The 21,519-nt window shown below is 41.1% G+C and overlaps 1 protein-coding gene across 1 annotated transcript; it reads right to left on the bottom strand.

Annotated features, from left to right (window-relative positions):
- Window positions 1-12,975: 12,975 nt before the first annotated feature.
- LOC146389356 (syncytin-A-like) lies at window positions 12,976-14,142 on the bottom strand. Its single transcript, XM_084922927.1, has one exon. It carries the CDS (start codon window positions 14,096-14,098, stop codon window positions 13,046-13,048), a length of 1,053 nt encoding a protein of 350 aa, XP_084779053.1. The 5' UTR covers window positions 14,099-14,142; the 3' UTR covers window positions 12,976-13,045.
- Between the last annotated feature and the right edge of the window lie 7,377 nt (window positions 14,143-21,519).

The following is a 21,519-nucleotide window of genomic DNA, read 5'->3' as shown; positions in this document are numbered from 1 at the left end:
ACGAGTAATCGTGACTGTGCCTGTCTTAGGTTGTCCCCGGGTTTCGAGGTGGGATCTTACCCGTCATGGGCTATCCAGCCTTCCATACTCGCCTGATACGGGGGCCAAGTGGGCAGGGGTGCTATGAGGGGAGGGGACACACTGGCTCTGGAAATTAAAGGAGTGTAAGCTGCTTTCTTCATTGCATCTTATATTATAATCAGGTTTAATTCATGCATCTTTTCACTGAGCTGTGGATTCAAACTATCTCACTTCTGATTCTTTCCAACAATAATTTCACATATAGCACTTTGTGCATGTGTGTTTTCTATTCATTAATGTACTTGTCAGTCATTTTCTCTCTTTATTTTACTTTTTTTATCTGTTTGTTTGTGACGTCTCTAAGCCATCATGAGTTCAGGCTTCAATTTCAACCCAATTCTGTTAATCCATCCTTTTCCCGCTGTTCTCGTGTTTTCAGGTTGAGGAGAGTCCACCTGTATTGACACACTAAAGCATACAATTAATATCATTTTCATTTCTTTTCTTAATACATTCAGTCTCTAATTCCTCTGTTTTCATGTTTCAACGTCTCTCACCAGCTAACAAGCTATAATCAGACTTCCTGTTTGACGCACACACTCTGCAGTTTGCCTACGCACACACTTCTCTCTCAGACTTCCTCTGTTCACACACTCGCCTATGAGTTTTTATTAGTTATTTATTATTTTGTACAAATCACACAGAATCATTCAAATCCAGTACTCACAGCATTCACACACTTAGAATCACTCAAAATACGCTTTCCTAAGAGTATTTTATCAAACATGCTTTCAAGAATCAGAAAGAGGAAGTAGACAACACTCAGTAACTGCGTCTGTCCTCTTAAAAGAGAAGAGAAATAAACACATATGGGACAATTCTCCCCATCTTAGACAAAATGTGACCTTAAATGTCCTTTTCTAAGTCATGTTCTTCTTTAAACACAACTCTTGGCCTCCAGGGCATAACCTTTGGACTTATAACTCTGATATAAGTCCACACAGTACGGAGAACCTGCAAGTTCAGTTTTTTCTTTTTAAATTCTCCACACACTTGAAAAACTGTTTGTCATTTATCTGCCCAAGAACTTCATCAAATGGACCTCGCCGGGTCCAGTAATCTTCAGCACATGTATCTCATCGCCGCCAGTGAGGGTTTAAAACAGTTTCTTGTCAGCATTCACTTATCAAATGGACCGCAGCCGATGTATTGTGTATCCTCATGTACACAACCTAATCTTCACTTGTATCACAGCACATCTAGTAATATCATCAGAATTACTTCATCATAGTAAACATTGATTTTCCTTTAAAATCAATTTACCATCAGAACTCAAGATCACAGCTGACTCGATTATCTGAATCCTGAGTCAGTTAAACACCTTGCTCAACTCAAGGTGTCCTTTTCTTGGACTTCCTCGTCCGAACTCACTCTTTTTACCCCGGCATCTCCACCAGAATGTTACGAGATCTTCCACTCTTACTTGGTGAAAGAAGGTAACTTCGTAAGTTCTCTCCACTGTCTCACAGTAGCAAACAACCTGCGCCTTCAGAAGATCCCCTTCCCACTGTAATTCAATTCTCATAGACCCAAAAGTAAGCATATTATTTCCCTAGTCAAAAGTGAAACCGTTCCTCACACAGTAATTCTTAATCCAACCTTAAAGTGAAACAAACACCCTTCGTGTTTTGAAACTAAAAAGGAAGGAAGAGCGCCCAGTTTTAACTGCGCATGTTGTTACTGAACAACACACAGACACAGACCCAGGGCAATTCTTCCTGGATCATTTATCAACATCCAAACCAACACAGTCTGCATTGATTATTTTTCTGGACCTCAGCGGATCCACCAAAATTCATGTAGGTATATCAACCATTCACCGATCTATTTCTTCCTCAGACCACGCCGGATCTGTTAATATCAACAAAGCTGCACACTCAGAATTGTACAGCTGATTCTTCCCATCAGACCGCGCCGGATCTGTTACTTCAGCACAATAAACACTGATTTTCCTTCAAAATCAGTTTACCAAGAGCCACAAAACCATTTCTGACTCGATTTTCTGAACTTCTGTGTCACTTAAACATCCTGACAGCACCAGGTGTTTTGTGTCGGACTTCCTCTTTGAAGATCAAGTATAGAGGCTGTCTGTCCTGCAAAGTGTTTTTAGAATTATAATCCAATACAGCACAATTTCAGTTTAAGAGGTTTGTGCTCACCTTTCTATGTGGGCCCACAGTAGTCAAGAAACCACCCGAGACGTCTGCCCGTCTGACCACTAAATCCGGCTCGACCACCGCGGAAAGTAACATCTCTAGCGCTCTACAAGGTGCCCGCATCCTCCACCAAAGCTGTCGCGAAATCGATCAATGTAGAGCAGTGTCACAAACTCACGGAGGCCCCAGAAAAGTGCAATCAAACGTTGAGTTTATTAACAGCCCGGAGAAAACATCAACATATGTCTTCTGACCAAAATACATGTTGTGGACACTTATAAAGCAGTGGGGTACACGCCCCCCCATGGCGTCAATGACAGATTAAAATAGGTTCCAGACATTAGTCACAGTTAATCGTACATTTTTAATAGCTATAAGCAGACATAGAACTTCTCTTTTCTATAACACCTTCCATACAAGGTAGTAAACGTCAAGCCCTCAGGGTCTCTGAGGCTAATTATTGACTCTGCTCATCTGTTACCAAGTAGAATAAAATGCAACAGGTTTGCAACAAGAAGCTGGAAACATTTGGGCCTCTGCTCAGGCCTATTCCAAGATTATATGTATTATATGTACTGTAAGCATGCATTGCAGTTATCCTTCTATGTTCTAGTTTCCCTCAGCATGTATCACCTGGACAGTCACGCCAGTGAAGCTTAAGACCCTTAATGAACCGAACATCAACTCAAAATAAGCACAGATATGCAATGTGTATAAAATACTTCTAACCGTACTTGTAATAAAAGTTAACATAATGGAAGGATCCTCAAATGGACATCTTCAATAAACAACTGTAATGCAATATCAATACTGTGAGAAATATTATTAAATGGAATAATGCTGTAAAGAATGTTATTAATGCAATTATAATGATGCAGATTATATGGCAGCAATAAAAGAATTTCTGTATCTCCACAAGCCATAGCCCTGTCCCCCAGGGCATGAGGCAGGAGAGTTGAAACTGATTAACAAACACCTCTGCTACTTAATTTAGCAGATCGATATTCCACAAGTAGAACTGACTTGATGCCATACTCTGATTAAAAGTTTTTTTGTTTTTTGTTTGGCAGCACTTTCTATTACAGCTCAATAATAAAGGGGTAATAGTAGGGTAAAAGGGGGAAACGAGTGGTTATTACTTGGTAATGGTATTATTAATACTCCATTATTACCAAAATAATAACCACTTAATATGACTACAAAACTTTGAAATAAGCAGCTACAGCTGTGGTGTGACTGTCTAACAGACAAATATTAATATACAATGACCACTTTTTGAAAATTTAGTTCTATTTAAGGGAAATATCCCATACCCCTCAAACTTAAAAGATTTGATCCTTGTATATTTCAGATAAAATGGAAGACAAACTGATGAGAACACTGTGCAGTATAATTTATTTAAGATGTTGAAGATATTAAGAGCATTAAACAGGCCACTGTTTAATCACAAAGTGCTTCACAGAAGCTAGAACATAAAAGCAAAAATTAACCAAAAGCAAGTTTAAAAAGAGTTTTTAGCTGTTTTTTAAAAGAGACAACTGAGTCCACAGATTGATTGATTGATAATACTTTATTCATCCCGAGGGAAATTGGGTTAAGGCTGCCAGCCTTGCCAGTGGCATCTTACCCTTCCGACCATACATACATTACACATACATCACATGGGGTAGACAGGTCAGAGAGGTATAACAATAGAAAATGCACAACATGAGGAAAGACGAAGAGAAAAAATAACTCCTCCCAGACTGAGCTCCAACAGGGAGATCAGTTTGAGAACAGAAAAAAACACCTCAGCACATGAATCATCACATCTCACAACATAGAAGACATAAGCTTCAAAGCCGTTTGGAGGGGGTGGGGGGTGGGGGGTGGGGGGGGGTGAGTGCAGGTCTGTGTCAGTGTACATGCGTATGTGTGTGTGCGTGTGTGTGTGTGTGCCATGTTCAACCAAGAGAAAGTGTCCCTTCACCCGGTTAAGCAAAAGTCAACAATCTTCGATCAATGCGGGTGGCCTTCAATAAGGGGAGAGAGAGTCACAACAAACAGTCTTATTATTTAAGGGAGAGTTATTCCCGTCAGCTTTTGCCTTGAGCTTCCAGCTGACGCCAGGGGGGCCGCATAAGATGAAGATGGTAGTTGTTTTGGTTAGTGCGAACAAACTGCTTCCAATTTTACAGTTGGTCTAATGTCCGTCACTGGTCACCAGGTCTCTCAGTTCTCATTGTTCTTCTTCAAGATGTTCCCCATATAGCAGAGCCATGAGCTCATCCAAGATCTTATCCATATTGCATTCAAAAAACACAGTCTGAGTACTCACAGCCCTGCCCATCATCTATCATGCTGGCCAGCCTTGTGGGATTTTGAACAGCTGTAGCCGCTTCTTGTACTTCAATAAGTCAGGTCCGAGCCAGCTCCAATCAGCCAGAACTCTGTTATCATGGTTCCGAATTGGTAGATGTCATTCAATGTCCTCCATTGAGAGTATCACCAGACACACGACGCAACCGACCATCGAGTATCCGGCAGCAAACGTCTCCGCAGGACAATCGGGCTCTCCCAAGCCCAGGAGGGTGTCAATTCTGTTAAGGGACCAGTTGATCAAATCCATAATTCTTCTTTAGGTTTTTAAAGAACAAGTCTGGGAGATTCTCTTTGGGTTAGAGAATAAGCGAGACTATACAAAAGACATGAGAAGCCAAGTGGGAAAGATAAGGGAGAGGGAGAAAGTGCGACCGCCTCCGTCAAGAGCCAAGAGAGAAAAAATGCTCAAAGGGAGAGATCCACAGTCTGGTGGCCACAGTTAAAAAAGCTCTGTCACCTTTCGTTTTCAGCCTGGTATGATGGACAACCAGTAAGCCCTGATCACCTGACATCAGGGACCTGCTGGGGATGTATGGATGTAAAATATCTTTGATCTGTGCTGGTGCTTGTCCATGCAGACCCCTGAATCTCAAAGTAATAATCTTAAAGTGGACTCTGAATTTAATTGGGAGCCAGTGCAGCTGGATCAGCAGGGTTGTAACATGAAAGTACTTGGAAGACTTGGTCAGAAGCCTTGCAGCAGCATTCTGAGCAACCTGCAGACATTCAAAGGAGGCCTTACAGAAACAAGTGAACAAAGAATTACAGTAGTCTAAACAAGATGAAACAAATGCATGTATGACAATTTCCAGTGACACAATGGGATTCATCTAAACAATATTTCTCAAACAATAAAAAGCAGGAGCAAACCAGAGATTTAACATGAGCGTCCAAAGTCAGAGCTGAGTCAAAAGTTACTCTAAGATTCCTAGTTGAAGATTTGGCAAATGTTGCATTAGGATGTAAATTTTCCATAAAAAGCACAAATTTATCGGGAGCACAAACAAGGACTTTGGTTTTCTCCTCATTAAGTTGAAGAAAGTTGTCAGCCATCAAACCTCTAATGGAGTCTATGCACCTTTGCAAAATCTGTAGCTTGAAAACATCTTGATGCTTAAAGGAGATATACAACTGAATATCATCTGCATAGCAAAAACAGTAAAGGCTCCTATACGGAACCTTGTGGCACAGAAGGCAAGAGGAGTAGAAGAGGACCTATACTGAGAGGTAGGCACAGAAAAGGATGGTTCACGCAAAAAAAAAATGCGAACCACAGCAGACCCAGATATACCCACACAGTGTCTCAGCCTATGTAGCAAAATGTGATGGTCGACAGCATCAGAGGTCCGGTCTAACATCAACAAAACAGAGCATTGTCCTGCATCACATCTCATCAAAATCTCCAAAAGTTGATTTTGTTCATCTGGACGTAGCATTTTGTGGGAGAAACGTTTTGTCACTCATCCAAGTGAATTCTTCAGTCTCAGCTGACTGCGGGTTTCCCCAATCGTATAAACAGTATATTGCATTATGACTGAAACCAGCCCACTGAAGGAACAATGGGCTGGGAGGTCAGTTCCTTAATCTTACTTATGCAAATTCTCATGACCATTGATCAACAAACACTTATCAAAGCCCACTGATCAATGGCCATGAGTACCATTCACAGAGAGTTGGGGAATGGCTGCAATCACAGCATTGTAGTATGGTGACAGATGGACCCTTAGGCCCCCTCCTTGATTCAGAGATGGTCTTTCCCTTTTCACGTAAATGGCCTCCTTGACTCCCCGCTCAAACCAGCGTTCCTCCCTGTCCAGGATGTGTACATCCTCATCCTTGAAAGAGTGTCCACTGGCCTTACTTTTGATTTTAATATGGAAAGAAAGGAGGAAGTTGGTTTTGAGAGTCATAGAAGGGTAAGAAATAACAAAGCAATTAACAAGTTTAAACAAGATCTTATGGAAGTGGACTGGAGGGAGGTTTATGTGAACGAAGTCAACGTTGCATACGGAGCATTTTTAAATACTTATTTGGCCTTGTGTGGTAAGCATTGTCCATTGGTACCATTTAAGTATAAGAAAAAGAATAAGAATTTGAAACCTTGGATAACTAAGGGTCTTGCAAATGCGTGTAAAAAGAAAAATAAATTACAAAGGGATTGTATAAAACACAGAACTAAGAATGTGGAAATGAAATATAAAGTTTATAAAAATAAGTTGGTATTAATATTGAGGAAAGCCAAGAAAGACTACTATAATAAAGTTTTTCAAGAAAACAAAAACAATATTAAGGGCATTTGGAATATTTTTAAAGAAGTATTGGGTAACAAGAACACACCCTCAGATCTGCCTATTTAGTTTATTAAGAATAATCAAGTAGTTGATGACAAGATTGAAGTGGCAAATGAATTTAATTCCTTTTTTGTAAATGTTGGACCTACTTTAGCTAATCTAATTAAAAAAAAATGATGATTCAGAATATGAGGAAGTCTGGAAAGGAGAAAGCAGAGTGGTAAATTCTATTTTCTTAGCTGATATTACCATAAAAGAAATAAGATAAGATAACCTTTATTGGCCAATAAATAGTAGCAATTGTAGAAAACTTTAAAAATAAGACATCTACTGACTGTGATGGTCATAATTAAAAAGACATGAGATTGTATAATTATTCCTCTTCGCTATATTTTTAATTGCTCGTTACATTCAGGAGTATTTCCCGATCAAATGAAAGTGGCAAAAGTGATACCCTTATATAAATCAATTCAATTCAATTCAGTTTTATTTATATAGCGCCAAATCACAACAAAAGTCGCCTCAAGGCGCTTCATAGGTACAGAGAAAAACCCAACAATCATATGACCCCCTATGAGCAGCACTTTGGCGACAGTGGGAAGGAAAAACTCCCTTTTAACAGGAAGAAACCTCCGGCAGAACCAGGCTCAGGGAGGGGAGGGGCCATCTGCTGCGACCGGTTGGGGTGAGAGAAGGAAGACAGGATAAAGACATGCTGTGGAAGAGAGACAGAGGTTAATAACAGATATGATTCAATGCAGAAAGGTCTGTTAACACATAAAGAGTGAGAAAGGTGACTGGAAAGGAAAAACTCAATGCATCATGGGAATCCCCGGCAGCCTATGTCTATTGCAGCATAACTAAGGGAGGATTCAGGGTCACCTGGTCCAGCCCTAACTATATGCTTTACCAAAAAAGGGAATTTTTAAGCCTAATCTTGAAAGTAGAGATAGTGTCTGTCTCCTGAATCCAAACTGGAAGCTGGTTCCACAGAAGAGGGGCCTGAAAACTGAAGGCTCTGCCTCCCATTCTACTTTTAAATACTCTAGGAACAACAAGTAGGCCTGCAGAGCGAGAGCGAAGTGCTCTAATAGGGTGATATGGTACTACAAGGTCATTAAGATCAGATGGGGCCTGATTATTTAAGACCTTGTATGTGAGGAGCAGGATTTTGAATTCTGGATTTAACAGGAAGCCAATGAAGGGAAGCCAATAGTGGAGAAATCTGCTCTCTCTTTCTAGTCCCTGTCAGGACTCTTGCTGCAGCATTTTGGATTAGCTGAAGGCTTTTCAGGGAGTTTTTTGGACATCCTGATAATAATGAATTACAGTCGTCCAGCCTGGAAGTAATAAATGCATGAACTAGTTTTTCAGCGTCACTCTGAGACAGGATATTTCTAATTTTAGAGATGTTGCACAAATGGAAGAAAGCAGTCTTACATATTTGTTTAATATGTGCGTTGAAGGACATGTCCTGATCAAAAATGACTCCAAGGTTCCTCACAGCGTTACTGGAGGCCAAGGTAATGCCATCCAGAGTAAGAATCTGCTTAGATACCATATTTCTAAGCTTTTCAGGGCCGAGTACAATAACCTCAGTTTGATCTGAATTAAGAAGCAGAAAGTTAGCGGCCATCCAGATCTTTATGTCTTTAAGACATTCCTGCAGTTTAACTAATTGGTGTGTGTTACCTGGCTTATCTCCTGACAAATCAGGAGATAAGCATAGTTTTAACAATTATAGGCCAGTGTCTCTTTTGTCACAGTTCTCAAAGTGCTTGAAAAACTTTTTCCGCAAAGACTTGATAGTTTTATCAAAAACAAAAAAACAACTAATAAATGAAAATGAATTTGGATTTTGAAAAAATAGATCAACAGCTGTTGAGTCTGTGTTTCCCAGGCCTCGCTAGTTTAGAGACTTATTCCTCATGAAGAACACAAGACATAACAGACATAACAGAACATCTTTAACTCGCTAACGAGGGAAGCTTTGGTTAGAACCAGGCGGCGGAGCAATGCTCCTCACCTGTCTCTAGCCCAAACCCTTCAAAGAGCAGCTCTCCTCGCAGCTATTTATTCCCATGACAGTTACAGTTTACACAATACAACACAACACCTCCCACCGTAAACCCCCCCAATGGTTCTAAGACAAGGCACTATGTGTGTGTGTGTGTGTGTGTGTGTGTGTGCATGCACCTGTACCTTGCTACCATCCTTGCTCCTCTTGTGGGGAACACCCCACACCACATCAAGAACTCCACCGACTTCACCGACAAGGTCCAGAAACTTCCCCTGGATCCAGATGAAACCATGGTGTCCTTTGATGTAGTCTCTCTCTTCACTTGCATACCCACCACGGAGGCCGTGGAGACTGTCAGAAAACGACTACAAGAAGACAGCTCCTTGGAGGACAGGACCAACTTCACACCCGATCAGATTTGCACACTGTTAGACCTCTGCCTCACCACTACATATTTCAAATACAACGAAGGCTTTTACAGACAAAAACATGGCTGTGCCATGGGCTCCCCCGTGTCACCTATTGTAGCCAACCTTTACATGGAGGAAGTGGAAAGGAAGGCTCTTGGCTCTTTCAAAGGAAGAGTACCCAGCCACTGGTACAGATATGTAGACGACACCTGGGTCAAAATCAAGACACAAGAAGTGGAATCCTTCACTGCACACATTAACGCTGTGGATAAAAACATCAAGTTCACCAGGGAAGACACAAAGGACAACTGTTTGCCTTTCCTGGACTGCGCTGTGCACATTGAAGAGAACGGCAAACTCAACATCGAAGTTTACCGGAAGCCCACACACACGGACCAGTACCTCCTCTTTGACTCCCATCACCCTTTGGAACACAAACTTGGAGTAATCAGGACCCTACACCACCGGGCAGAACATGTTCCCTCTAAGCCTGAAGGAAAAAAGAAGGAACACAGACATGTAAAGGAAGCACTCAAAACGTGCGGCTATCCTAATTGGGCGTTCTTAAAGTCAGCAAAGAGGCACAGAAAAGAAGACCAGACACCAACGAGGGAGGATAAGAAGGACAGACGCAACAACATTGTCATCCCCTATGTAGCCGGTGTATCAGAAAAACTTAGGAGAGTTTTCTCCAAGCATGACATCCCGGTGCATTTCAGACCCAGCAACACGCTCAGACAAAAACTGGTTCACCCGAAAGACAAAACGCCAAAACACAGACTTAACAATGTGGTGTATGCTGTACAGTGCAGCGAGGAATGCCCAGACCTCTACATTGGAGAGACCAAACAGCCACTTCACAAGCGCATGGCACAACACAGAAGAGCCACCTCCACAGGACAAGACTCAGCAGTCCATCTGCATCTTAAGGATAAAGGTCACTCTTTCGAGGATGCCAATGTTCACATTTTGGACAGAGAGGACAGATGGTTTGAAAGAGGAGTGAAAGAAGCATCTATGTCCACTGTGAGCGACCATCTTTGAACAGAGGCGGGGGTTTACGACACCAACTCTCTGCCATCTATAATCCAGTTTTGAGATCCCTTCCCAGACGCCTTAACGCCCACTCACATCCTGGGCCATCTGACCTCAGGAATTCACATGATAAGGTGGGGCCAGGTTTCACAATGAACACACCCGAAACTCTGGCTGATTGGGACCCACACCCAGTTTCACACCTTGGCTCAGGCGATTAGAGGATCATCAGGGGGTCCTTTTGTCCCTCTGTGGGGGGATACTCCCACTGGGTTTATATCTGGGACTCTCCACCATTTGACCTTAGAACTGAAGAAGCTTCTCAGATGAGAGGTGAAACGTCTTCAAGTAACTTAAAGAAGTCCAGACGCTTTTCTTTGCAAGCTCCCTTGACCATGCACCTGTATGCATGTGCAAGTGTGTGTGTGTGTGTGTGTGTGTCATGGGGGTACGTTTGTGTGACCTCCTGCTCACCAAAAGGATCATAAAAGCAGGAAGCTTACAACACAAGAAACAGATCCTTCAGATAGCATGTATCTGCAATAAAACCCACGTCAGCCTCCCACAGCACCAAATTGGCTGGAGAGGTGGTCAGGATCAAAGGAATGGCTTTGATCCTACTGCTTGAACTAAGACTTTACAGATTTAAGAAACACAATGACAACATTCAACAATTTGACTTAACAACAGCATTAGCATTGTTGACCTTTATTGAAGATATTTCATCTCCAACCCGTAATAATAAATGCACCATTGGGGTATTAGTTGATTTTAAAAAAGCTTTTGGTACATTTCAACATCCCATTTTGATTTCTAAATTGCAGGGTTTAATAAGAATATTTTTTTTCTTCCTGCTCCTTTTCACGCATGGTTGCTGCGAGTTATAGCGAGAAAAACTATGGTTTGTGTGTATGAAAGGACAAAAGTGTTGAAACTGTTGAACCAAGTGTGAAATAAATACATTAAATGAAAAAGCTTTCTAAAATAACAGACCTAGACACAGAAGGAGAGATATTGTTCCTCACATTACAATGAAGAATGAAAATTTTTTAAATCTTCATTTGATGAAATCGGGACAACAGGTGGAGCAGGAATGACAGTATCACCATTGGCACCATTAGTATCACTAATGGTGCCAAATAACACCCAGAAAAAGGGGAAACAGGACATACGATCCTGCACAAATGTTGGTCTTTAACAAAGGTGAAACACTCAAGTTGTATGATATAAACATGACAAAAACAGCACAGAAACAGGAGGAGGATTTCTCCATTTAATGTCTGTCTTATTATTAGTGATTTATACAGGATGAGAGCTCATTTACCCTAAACTTCAGTACAGCAAGTCTGTTTCCTCACCACAGCTCACAGGCTACATGTTTGGTGAAGCGTCTCACCAGTGTTTCCTAAAACATTTAACTATGTTTGGCTTCACACCGACAAACATATTATGTTTTACAGCAGTAGTAATAATTTGGGTTTGGTTCCATACGTATTGTTATAATCCATTGGTTTATGCAAGCATGGATCTTCAAGGAAAGCCAAAAAGGAGGCAAATGTTGGCGAAAGTTAGCAGTTGCATTTTAGTAATGGTCATGAATGTGAGCAAAAGCAGCGAGGTGTCCTATCCAGCTATATAGAAGAGCAATATAACGATGATGAAGGTGACAGTTTGAATCAGTCATATTTCATTCAATACAGTGCTGTACTGACAGATCCAGGATCAGTCCAAATCATCAGCAGTTTGATCCACGTATGGATTGAAATTTATTTGTGAAAATGTTGGACTGTTCCTTTATCAGTGTCTAAGAGTATGTGTATGAGAGCCATGTAATGTCCATGTGTGCATCCTGATTGTGCTGCTCTGACCCCCCTCCTCCTTTCAGGGTGGAGCCTGCTGGAGTCCGATGGTTGAGACCAGCTCTGAGGAAGTGTAAGTGTGTTTTTAATGGGATTCATGAAAACAAAGCAGCACACATTCAACCATCTTCATCATGTCAGGAGTCATCATCAAAGTGTCAATCAATGAACAGATGATGGATCAATAACTGCAGCTGGATTGTGTTTGTTCTCTCCATCAGATTCCTGTCAACTCACAAGGTTCAAGGTTCTTTATTTGTCACATGCATAGTTATACAAGTATAACACACAGTGAAATGTAGCCTGACACGCTCCTCGACATGTGCAAAAATGCGGGGGGGGGGGGTAGAGGAAGAACATTATATATATAGTTTAACGTGCACGGGTGAGAACTCAACGGAGACTCACACCCTGCAGCAGCTCTCTGCCTTTATTTATACACAGCATGAAGCATACGAAAAAGGAAATACTATGCTTATCTAGTCAAGCAGGCAGGTGTGACTTCTCAAAACGTTGTGTTCTCTACAAGGTCGTTTCTTACTCTTGGGTGGCGGTTTCCTGTTGCTGACAGATAATATGACGGCACACAGTTTCCGTTATACAGCAGACAGCCAGCGGTTAACTATGCAGCTGGTTGAGTACAAACAGAAATATAAACATTCTTAGCTGATTATTATATGAATAATAAAACCTTTAAAGGCAAAAATCCTTTGACATTCCCTCCTTTCCCTCCAGTACTTTCTTTTCAGTACTGTTATATTTTTCAGTTCATAACCTCTTGTCTGAACATTTTCGGTTTGAACGTCATGAAACAGTCCTGTGTTCAATTAGACTAGACATCACTATATGAATCATCTTTCAAAACTTCTTCCATTTGAGACAGTGTTACACAAGCGTTGATAGAGGTCGTCACCATGTTTGACACCATTTTCTTCAGACAGGGTATTACACATGTTGTGAAAACACATAATAGTAAAAGCAAAAATCCAATACAAACAAGTCCTTTAATCAGTAGGGACTTCCATGAACCACCTAGCAACCATGTCAACCAATCTTCAGTGCTTGTGACATAGTCTTGTTGTTGAGCGTCCTTAATCTTTCTCAAGGTGTTCAGAGCGTCGGTCATGTTTTGTGAATGCACATTGTCTGGGATGTATGTACAGCATGTGGTGTTAAACAATACGCACAAACCTCCTTTTTCAGCTAGAATCATGTCCAGTGTGACTCTGTGTTGCATCACTACAATGCGTATTGCGTCGATTTCTTCATTTTGCGCCTTGTTGATTTTCATTGAGGCATTTAGGAACAATCCAAATCGGTAGTCAAGTGTCTCGATCCTGAGCATGTTTTTTCCAGCTCCCACCCAGGGGAACAAGGAGTGGAGGACTTTCTGACCATTAGTCCATAGCTTGAAGTTCTTAGGCACATCTGATCCGTAGATTGGGTCATGTGGCAATACTTTAGTGACTTCACGCTTTGCTCTTGATGTGCGTGTATGTGTCTCTGCTGTGATCTTGAAGGTGTGGTCTGAAATTAGTACTGGTGCACACAGACCGGTGGAGTTTGGTGGGAGCATGAAGTAGGTTTTAGGCCCGCAGGCCCAAGCGGCTCCCTGGACCCAGAAAGTTCCATTTTTGAAGGTGTGTGTTCCTGTGGATTGGGTCAGGTCAAGTGTGTGTGTGCAGTTGCGGTTACGTCCAACTTGTCTGCTTCCGTCCGAGAAGTTAAAACATATTGGGTGTTGTATGTCAGGCGGCAGAATTATGGCGAATGATTTGCTTTTTGTGTTGTTGGCCTTGACGTTTACCCAATGTTCTTCGTTGCAGGTGTAGTTCCAGTTCGTGAGATTGTAGGCACAGAAGTTGTCTGTTCGGTTTGGACCCATCGCTGCGAAATTGGTTTCATGACACGTTTAACGTCTGCGTCATTACACCATGGAATTCGGTCTTCCTTCTTTATGCTTTGACCTTTTAGGGCCAGTCCTGTTGCCATCAAATCTCTGCGTGAGCAATTGCCAGTTATTGCCTTGTTGAACACACACACCGCTTCGTTGAATTTAGGTGCCATTCCATATATTGTTGCGTGTATGGCCGTTGTTGGCATATGTGAACACACATAGCACTCCGTGCTGTTGTCGGTGCGTGTTCTATCGTACACATACCTATACCACGCGTTGTTCATCCATGGGTGGTTATGGTCTTGGTTCAGGTCGTGCAGGTGCGAGTTGTCATGTGTCCATCTTTTTTGCAGGTGGTGTTGTTTATTTCCTCTCATCTGGGTGAGTGTTAGTAGGCTCACCAGGAGCGCAATGCAGGCCACTAGGAGGACAAGTGTCTTCATGATGACCAGGCACACCTAGGCCTCTGGTGAGTAGACTATTGGCGAGAAGAAAAAGGGCGGGATTTACCCAATCAGCCCTTCCTTCACCAATAGATCACCTGGAAGCTAGGGGAGCCGGCGTCTAAACGTTTGGATTGTCACTCACTTTTTTACAGTGGCTTTGGTGGATCCAAGATGGTCTTTCTGCTATTTTGCAGGCAGTTGGTGTGGTGAGTAAGACTTGGTATGGGCCCTCCCACCTTGGTGAACTCCAATTCTTTCTCTGGAGTACTTTGATTAGGATCCAATCACCTGGTTTCAACCTGCAAGACACTGGAGAGATATCACTCGGCAGTTGGTTGTTTAGCACAATCTCTTTATTTTCAAACAATTTAGTCATCCATTCTGCTAGGGTAGTTTCCCTTATTGATTTGTTAATGGGCTCACTTGTGATTGGTAATGGGAATGGTCTACCGTGGATGATTTCAAAAGGTGTGAGTTTCTGAGAACTTTGTGTTAGTCTCATCCACATTTTTACTAGGCCTATACACTCGGGCCATGGCCTTCCTGTTTCTTCCATGCATTTTCTTAATCTCTGTTTTATCGTGCCGTTAGTTCTCTCCACTAGTCCGGCACTTTGTGGGTGGTATGCACAGTGATGTTTGATGCTAAATCCTAGAGCTTCAGAGACTTTGCTGATTATGTCATTAACAAAATGTGTTCCATTGTCTGACCTTATCAGGCTGGGAATGCCGTATGTGGGGATGAAATGATTGCATAAGCACTTTTGCTACTGAAATTGCATCTGCTCTTTTTACTGGATAGATTTCTGGCCATTTTGAAAATACATCTATAATTACTAAGGCATATTTTAATCCTTGACATTCATTCAATAAAATCCATGTGGATGGTGTGGAGAACTGGCCTCTCTTAGGTCTTAAGTTTCCTTGTGAGTTGTGTTTTTGACAGAATAGGCATGTTCTTACAAATTTTTCGCTGAAGTTTCAAAATTTGTAGTGTAAAAGTGTGTATTGTTTATCTATACTATATTTCCCTCCTGTTGACACATGTATTACTTCATGTGTCACTACAGCCGCTGTCCTGTGTAACGACTCTGGTAATATTGGTTTTCCATCACAGACCATTAAGTCATCTTTCAGTTGTGCTCTACATTTCAGCCACTTGTTCTGTTCAGTGATTGTTGCAGCTTTTTGTTCGGTTTTTAGTACGTCAAGTGGTATTTGTGGGCAGTAGTCGGATACTAGTAGCTCTGCCGTGTTGCACGGGGTTATCCGTAGAGGTAACCATACCTCTGTTATGCCAAATTTTTCCAAAGTGGTGCACTGCTGAAAAAACAAACTGGCTGTCAGTGTATATATTTATATTTTGGCCTGTGTGCAATTCATATGCACACATGTATGACTGCATACGTGCAGCTGACTTTTTACTGCCTCTGCTGCGGCTGCACAGGCTTGCATATGCAGGCAGGCCTGACGCAACAGAGTCTAATTTACACGAGTCTAAGTTTCACCAGGAATGTTAACAGGTGTTATTTTTCTCCAAATGCCTGTGTTATCACAGCTGTCATATAACCTGCTCCTCTATCTACACGTAAGTAGAAAGGCTTATCATAGTCAGGCAGTGCTAAAACTGTATCTGTCTGTAATGCCTATTTTTAAATAACTGAATGCTTCTTCTTTCTTCTCTATAGATGCAACATTACATTTTCACTTAATGCATTTTTAGATAATTTCTAGGTTTTCAAAGAATTCACCCATCTCACACATCTTACACATTTCAAACTTTGAAGTTAGGGTTTTTTATATATATTTTTTTTTAAACTTTGAATTGCTCACAGTTCTAAAACTAGGCATTTGTAAATCATATGCCTAATCACTATGTGTCACTGTGATCCACAAGTATGGTCACGAATTTGTTTCCAAACCAACAAAATAAAATAATCAAACAAAATAGAAAACATACATGAGTCAGGACACAAAAAGAAAAATGCTGCTACTGAAACAGAGCAGAAGTGTGAGGGAAAAACTGAGCTCACAGACAGCTGCATGTGTTGGCTTTTATGCAGCTTGTGCTCTAAAAATCAAATAAATAAAGATAAAAGAAAATGTGTAACATGCTCATCAACTTAGCAGTGTCCACATATTTAATTCAGCTTCTCAATACTGTAGGTTTAGCTGTTGTCTACAGGGTTTGGCTTATTAGTTGTTATTATAGGTGTGCTCTATATTTTATCTAGGATAAATGACAGGTTTTCAAGCAGGTCAAGTGCCTCTATGCACTTAATTAGTTTAGATAGTTTCTTTATTTTCTTCATCTCATATGTTATTATACTGAGTTTGAGCAAACCTTAAGCTTGATGCAGATTACTTCTAACAATCGTCCACCTCACATCATAACTGACTAGGTTGCTTCTTATTATTAATATTATATCATTATTAATATTATCATCTTTTTCTTTCTATATAATAACAATAGTATATTACAATATTTTATTAGTGTATACCACTATACTACTACTGAGCCCATTTAATAGTTAGGATCATCTTACTCAGCAAACAGATAATTTAGAATTCATCCAATCTGTACAAATTTGCTTTTCTCTGAACAGGTTTGTGCCTACTTCTTAGACTGGTCTTCTGTTTGTCTCATCTCAGATCCAACCTTCAGTCACATTCATTCTCTCTGTTGCGTGGCGAACCAAGTAGTTTATTATTATATATTTTATATTTTATTTTGTATCCATCAAGGGCTTCGGGTGATCTGCAGTTTCACCCTTTCCCAAGCTGGAGACATTTACCTTTTCACACACTTTCCTTGGCTGAACAATGACACAGCCTTAATGTACCTTATGCATCTCTCTATTTTATTTAAAAGGTTTTCGTGTGAATTATTTCCTTTTATTCATTTTATACATTCTGGGCATGGTCGTCATGCCAACTATGTTTCATTGTTAATATCAGTTTACAGGTTGTTATCCTTCCTATTATTAGTTTCAATACATTAAAAATAAGTTCTAATGTAATTTTGTCTTTGTTTATTTTATTTTTGTACTTCTTATATTTATATCTATTCGGTGGGGTCTGTTTCCAACCTTTTTAAACTACTTTAAACTATTTTGATCTCTAGTTTTCACTTAATAAGGGTTTTATCAGTCACTGCACTGTAGTGTGACCTGATGCTGATTTTACTATTAAAGTATCTTCTGAGAATTGTACTTCCTGTGGTTTTCTGTGGATTTTCACCTAGTACCATTTTATCTAACATGTTTTGTGCCTCTGCATAAGGACCAGGTTGAGGTCTAAACGGATCACAGGATTGTTTAAGGGGGGTCGCAGCAGCAGGAGTGGGGGTTGGCTTCAGTATTGATGCTGCTCCAGGGAGTGGTGCATATGGTGGGGGGTTTGATACTTCTGCGTCACTTTTGTCATTTTCATTTGGCTTTTTCTCATTGTTTAGTTCTGTTTGGAGGGTCTCTTTTAAAGTGGTCACTGCAGAGGGATTACATTTTCCCTCCCACGCAGGGCAATTTAATTTCTTTGGGTTTCTCCATCTATTCATACTGATTTGTCCGGCGCCTGGACATTTTTTCTCTAACCACTGCTCGTCAGCAGTGAGTTTTGTTGATTTGTTACCCATTTTCTCTCAACTTATAGATATATTTACGTTTACACACACACACCCGTGGTGCTTTCTCTGGCACGAGGAATGAGAGAGGTTATTAACACAGCCTTCTACTTTCAAGCTATTCTTGAAAGCGGTGTTAATTTTATGTGATGAAGCACAACCTTTTTCTCGTTCCACCAGTACTTGAGCAACCAACGGTAAACAATTCAGTAGAGTAGTTCAGCCTTCTTAATGTGCTGTGAAATCAACTTACTCCACCAACAAAACAGTAAAAAAGACAAATATTGCGCGCTCTAATGGTTATTATTCTGACACTTTCCCTCTAAAATAGCTACCAGCCCTTTTTCAGGCGAGAATTTACTTTTAGGATTTTTCCCCTATATTAGCTACCAGCCCTTTTTCAGGTGAGCATTTACTTGTGGGAATAGCTACCAGCCCTCTTTCAGGCGAGCGTTCACATGTGGGAACAGTGTCAGTTCTTAATTCGTTTTTTCGCAAAATGTGGGTGAGTGTTAAATATTCACCTGAGTTATTGTGTGGTTGCTTAGTTCTCCTCCATCAACCCCCAAAGTCGTGGACCTCTTATAAGAACGCTGGCCAGAACCCGAATTTCACGTCTCTGGACTTTTATCCTCTCCTAAAAGAGGAGCTGATAAGAGATTTTTTAGTTTTGTGATTATTGTTTAGTTGTAGCTTCATTTAAGATAGGAGAGCTTGTGAGTTGGAACCACCACAGGAAAGGAAAGTGGAACCAGATGTATAGAGGAATGCGGTGACATACATACTACATCCTGAGTTAACGGTCACCCCCCTCTCTCACTCTCCTTTTAAGGAAATGTTTAAGTTTCTATACATACCAAGCTATCTCCTATTTCAACAGACAAGCTAAAGGTTTCTCCTATTATGGAAACGTTTTTGTATACTGAACATACCACTCCTACTTCCTTGAAAGCTCACTTGGAGTATAAATAAAGAATGCGCTGAGAGCCCTGCGCGGTTTTTCTGTCACATCTGTTGTGCGCACTTTGACAGCAGAGCAGATCGGACTGACCGCCCATGCGCATGTAAAAATTAGATATCTGAGTGTGACTTCATTTGCCTTTCTAATAACTTTTCTCTTCACATTTTCTTGGTCCTTCGAGCCGGATAGGAAGCATCCGCCGCTGTGTCCTGCTGTCGTGGAAAGCTGCACTGAAATCTGTCCTCTAGGTAGGAGTGAAAAAGTCCAGGGATGCTAAAATTCGATTCCTGGCCAGTGTTTTATCAAGTGGTCCACGACGCTGGGATCCAGTGGCTGACTTTCAACATAGCCAGAGAATCTTGGGAAGGTAAAGGAAGTCACTCATTTACACTCGCGTAAAACGAACTTTGGTCTCACCCGCCGAAAGGGTGTAATTAGTCTAATCCACTGCACGGATTTGTAAAAGCGTTGGACTAATCCGCCGACAGGATTTTCAAAATAAAAGCGTTGGACTAATCCGCCAAAAGGATTTTCAAAATAAAAGCTTTAGGACTGACTTGCCGAAAAGGTCTGCGCGATTGTGTGAAATGTCTGTTTAAATGTTTGTGTTTTCTGTGTGTTGAGAGTGAATTGATTTAAACAGCACAAATACGCTGCTGAATCACTCTCATTGTTATTGTCATTTTATTTCCTGTCAGTAGCTGAAGTACTGGTGACAAAAGAGAACGGTTGAGTTCCGCCTCACAAAAATGACACCGCTCCACTAATTAGAGTGGAGTAGAAGGGCGTAGTCAGTAACCACTCTTTAAGTCTAATACCAGAGAAGGCTCTGCAGTTCTGTTTTAATGGGTAATTAGCCCACTAAGTTTACTGTTGACGAACAGTGGTTAGGAAAAAAGTGTCCAGGCGCCGGACAAATCAGTGTGCAAAGATGGAGAAATTCTAAAAAGAGTAAATGAGAATGTAGCCCATCTGCATTAATACAACTTAAAGAAGCATTAGTGAAAGAAATAGGAGAGACAAAATAAAGAAAGAAAGAAGGAAAACGCACGTAAGAATTAGAATATTTCCAAGCATGGAAGAGAGAGGCAAATAGACGATGTGAGAATAAACAAAAGAAACAAGAAAAGAAGAAAGAAAAGGCAGAGGTATTAGACCCCCCACCATATGCTCCACTCGCTGCTGCGAGGCCGACCCCCACTTTTGCTGCTGTGAAACCAGCCCCCACTTCCGCTGCTGCGACCCCCCTTAAACAATCCTGTGATCCGTTCAGACCTCAACCTGGTCCTTATGCAGAGGCACAAAACATGTTAGATAAAATAGCACTAGGTGAAAATCCACAGAAAAAAAAAAAATAGGAAAAGATCGCTACGGAGGAGATATGGGAGGTGATTTTCTTTTATTTTTATTTATTTGTTTTAAGAGCAGAAGCTGCATTAAAAGCCAACACATACAGCTGTCTGTGAGCTCAGTTTTTCCCTCACACTTCTGCTCTGTTTCAGTAGCAGCATTTTTCTTTTTGTGTCCTGACTCATGTATGTTTCCTGTTTTGTTTGATTATTTTATTTTGTTGATTTGGAAGCGAATTTGTGACCATACTTGTGGATCACAGTGTATGATGGTGTTTAGAGATGTCCACCAGATCACAATAAAGAGGTAAACAAAAATAGAAAACACACATATATAAATTGTTACATGTGAAATTATTTTTGGAAAGAATAAGATAGTTTGAATCAGACCTCAGCGAAAAGATGCATGAATTGATGAAAGTGAACCAATAGATAAATCTGTTAGAAAGACAACTTTAGTAGAATGGATGGCAAAACTAGTAGAAAATAGGGATATTGTTTTGAACTGCCGTGCGACACTTCTCAAGTCTCTTGCAGATTAAAACCAGGCGATTGGGTCCTTATACGAGTACTCCAGAGAAAGAATTGGAACCCATCCCGGTGGGAAGGTCCATACCAAGTACTCCTAACGACGCCAACAGCTTGCAAAATCGCTGAGAGGCCCTCTTGGATCCACCAGAGCCATTGCAAAAATGGAAGTGAGTGACAGCACAACCTAAAGACACCACCATCCCGACTCTTTGGTGATCTACAGGTGAAGGGAGGGCTGATTGGGTATATCCCGCCTTCTACTTCTCGCCTGTAGTCTACTCACCAGAGTAAATCGGTGTGTCTGGTCATCATGAAGATTATTCTGTTTACCACCTTGGCCCTGCTGCTTACAGCATGGACCCTGATGCACTTAAAGGATCAAGAAGCCAACATGCATAGAAGAGCATGGACATATGACAACTCACACCTGGCTGAAGTGACACAGGACCACATCCATCCCTGGATGAACAACGCCTGGTATAGATACATATATAATCGCAA

The sequence above is a fragment of the Perissodus microlepis genome, chromosome 3 (genome assembly GCF_051167445.1).
Source record: "Perissodus microlepis isolate ML-2025 ecotype Zambia chromosome 3, ASM5116744v1, whole genome shotgun sequence".
Lineage (NCBI taxonomy): Eukaryota > Metazoa > Chordata > Actinopteri > Cichliformes > Cichlidae > Perissodus > Perissodus microlepis.
Note: the sequence above shows the minus strand (reverse complement) of the source record. Positions and strands in the feature narration are given on the sequence as shown.

Bases quoted from the DNA above. Each gene is read 5' to 3' on its own strand.
- LOC146389356 (XM_084922927.1), bottom strand. From the start codon at position 14,098: ATGGGTCCAAACCGAACAGACAACTTCTGTGCCTACAATCTCACGAAC.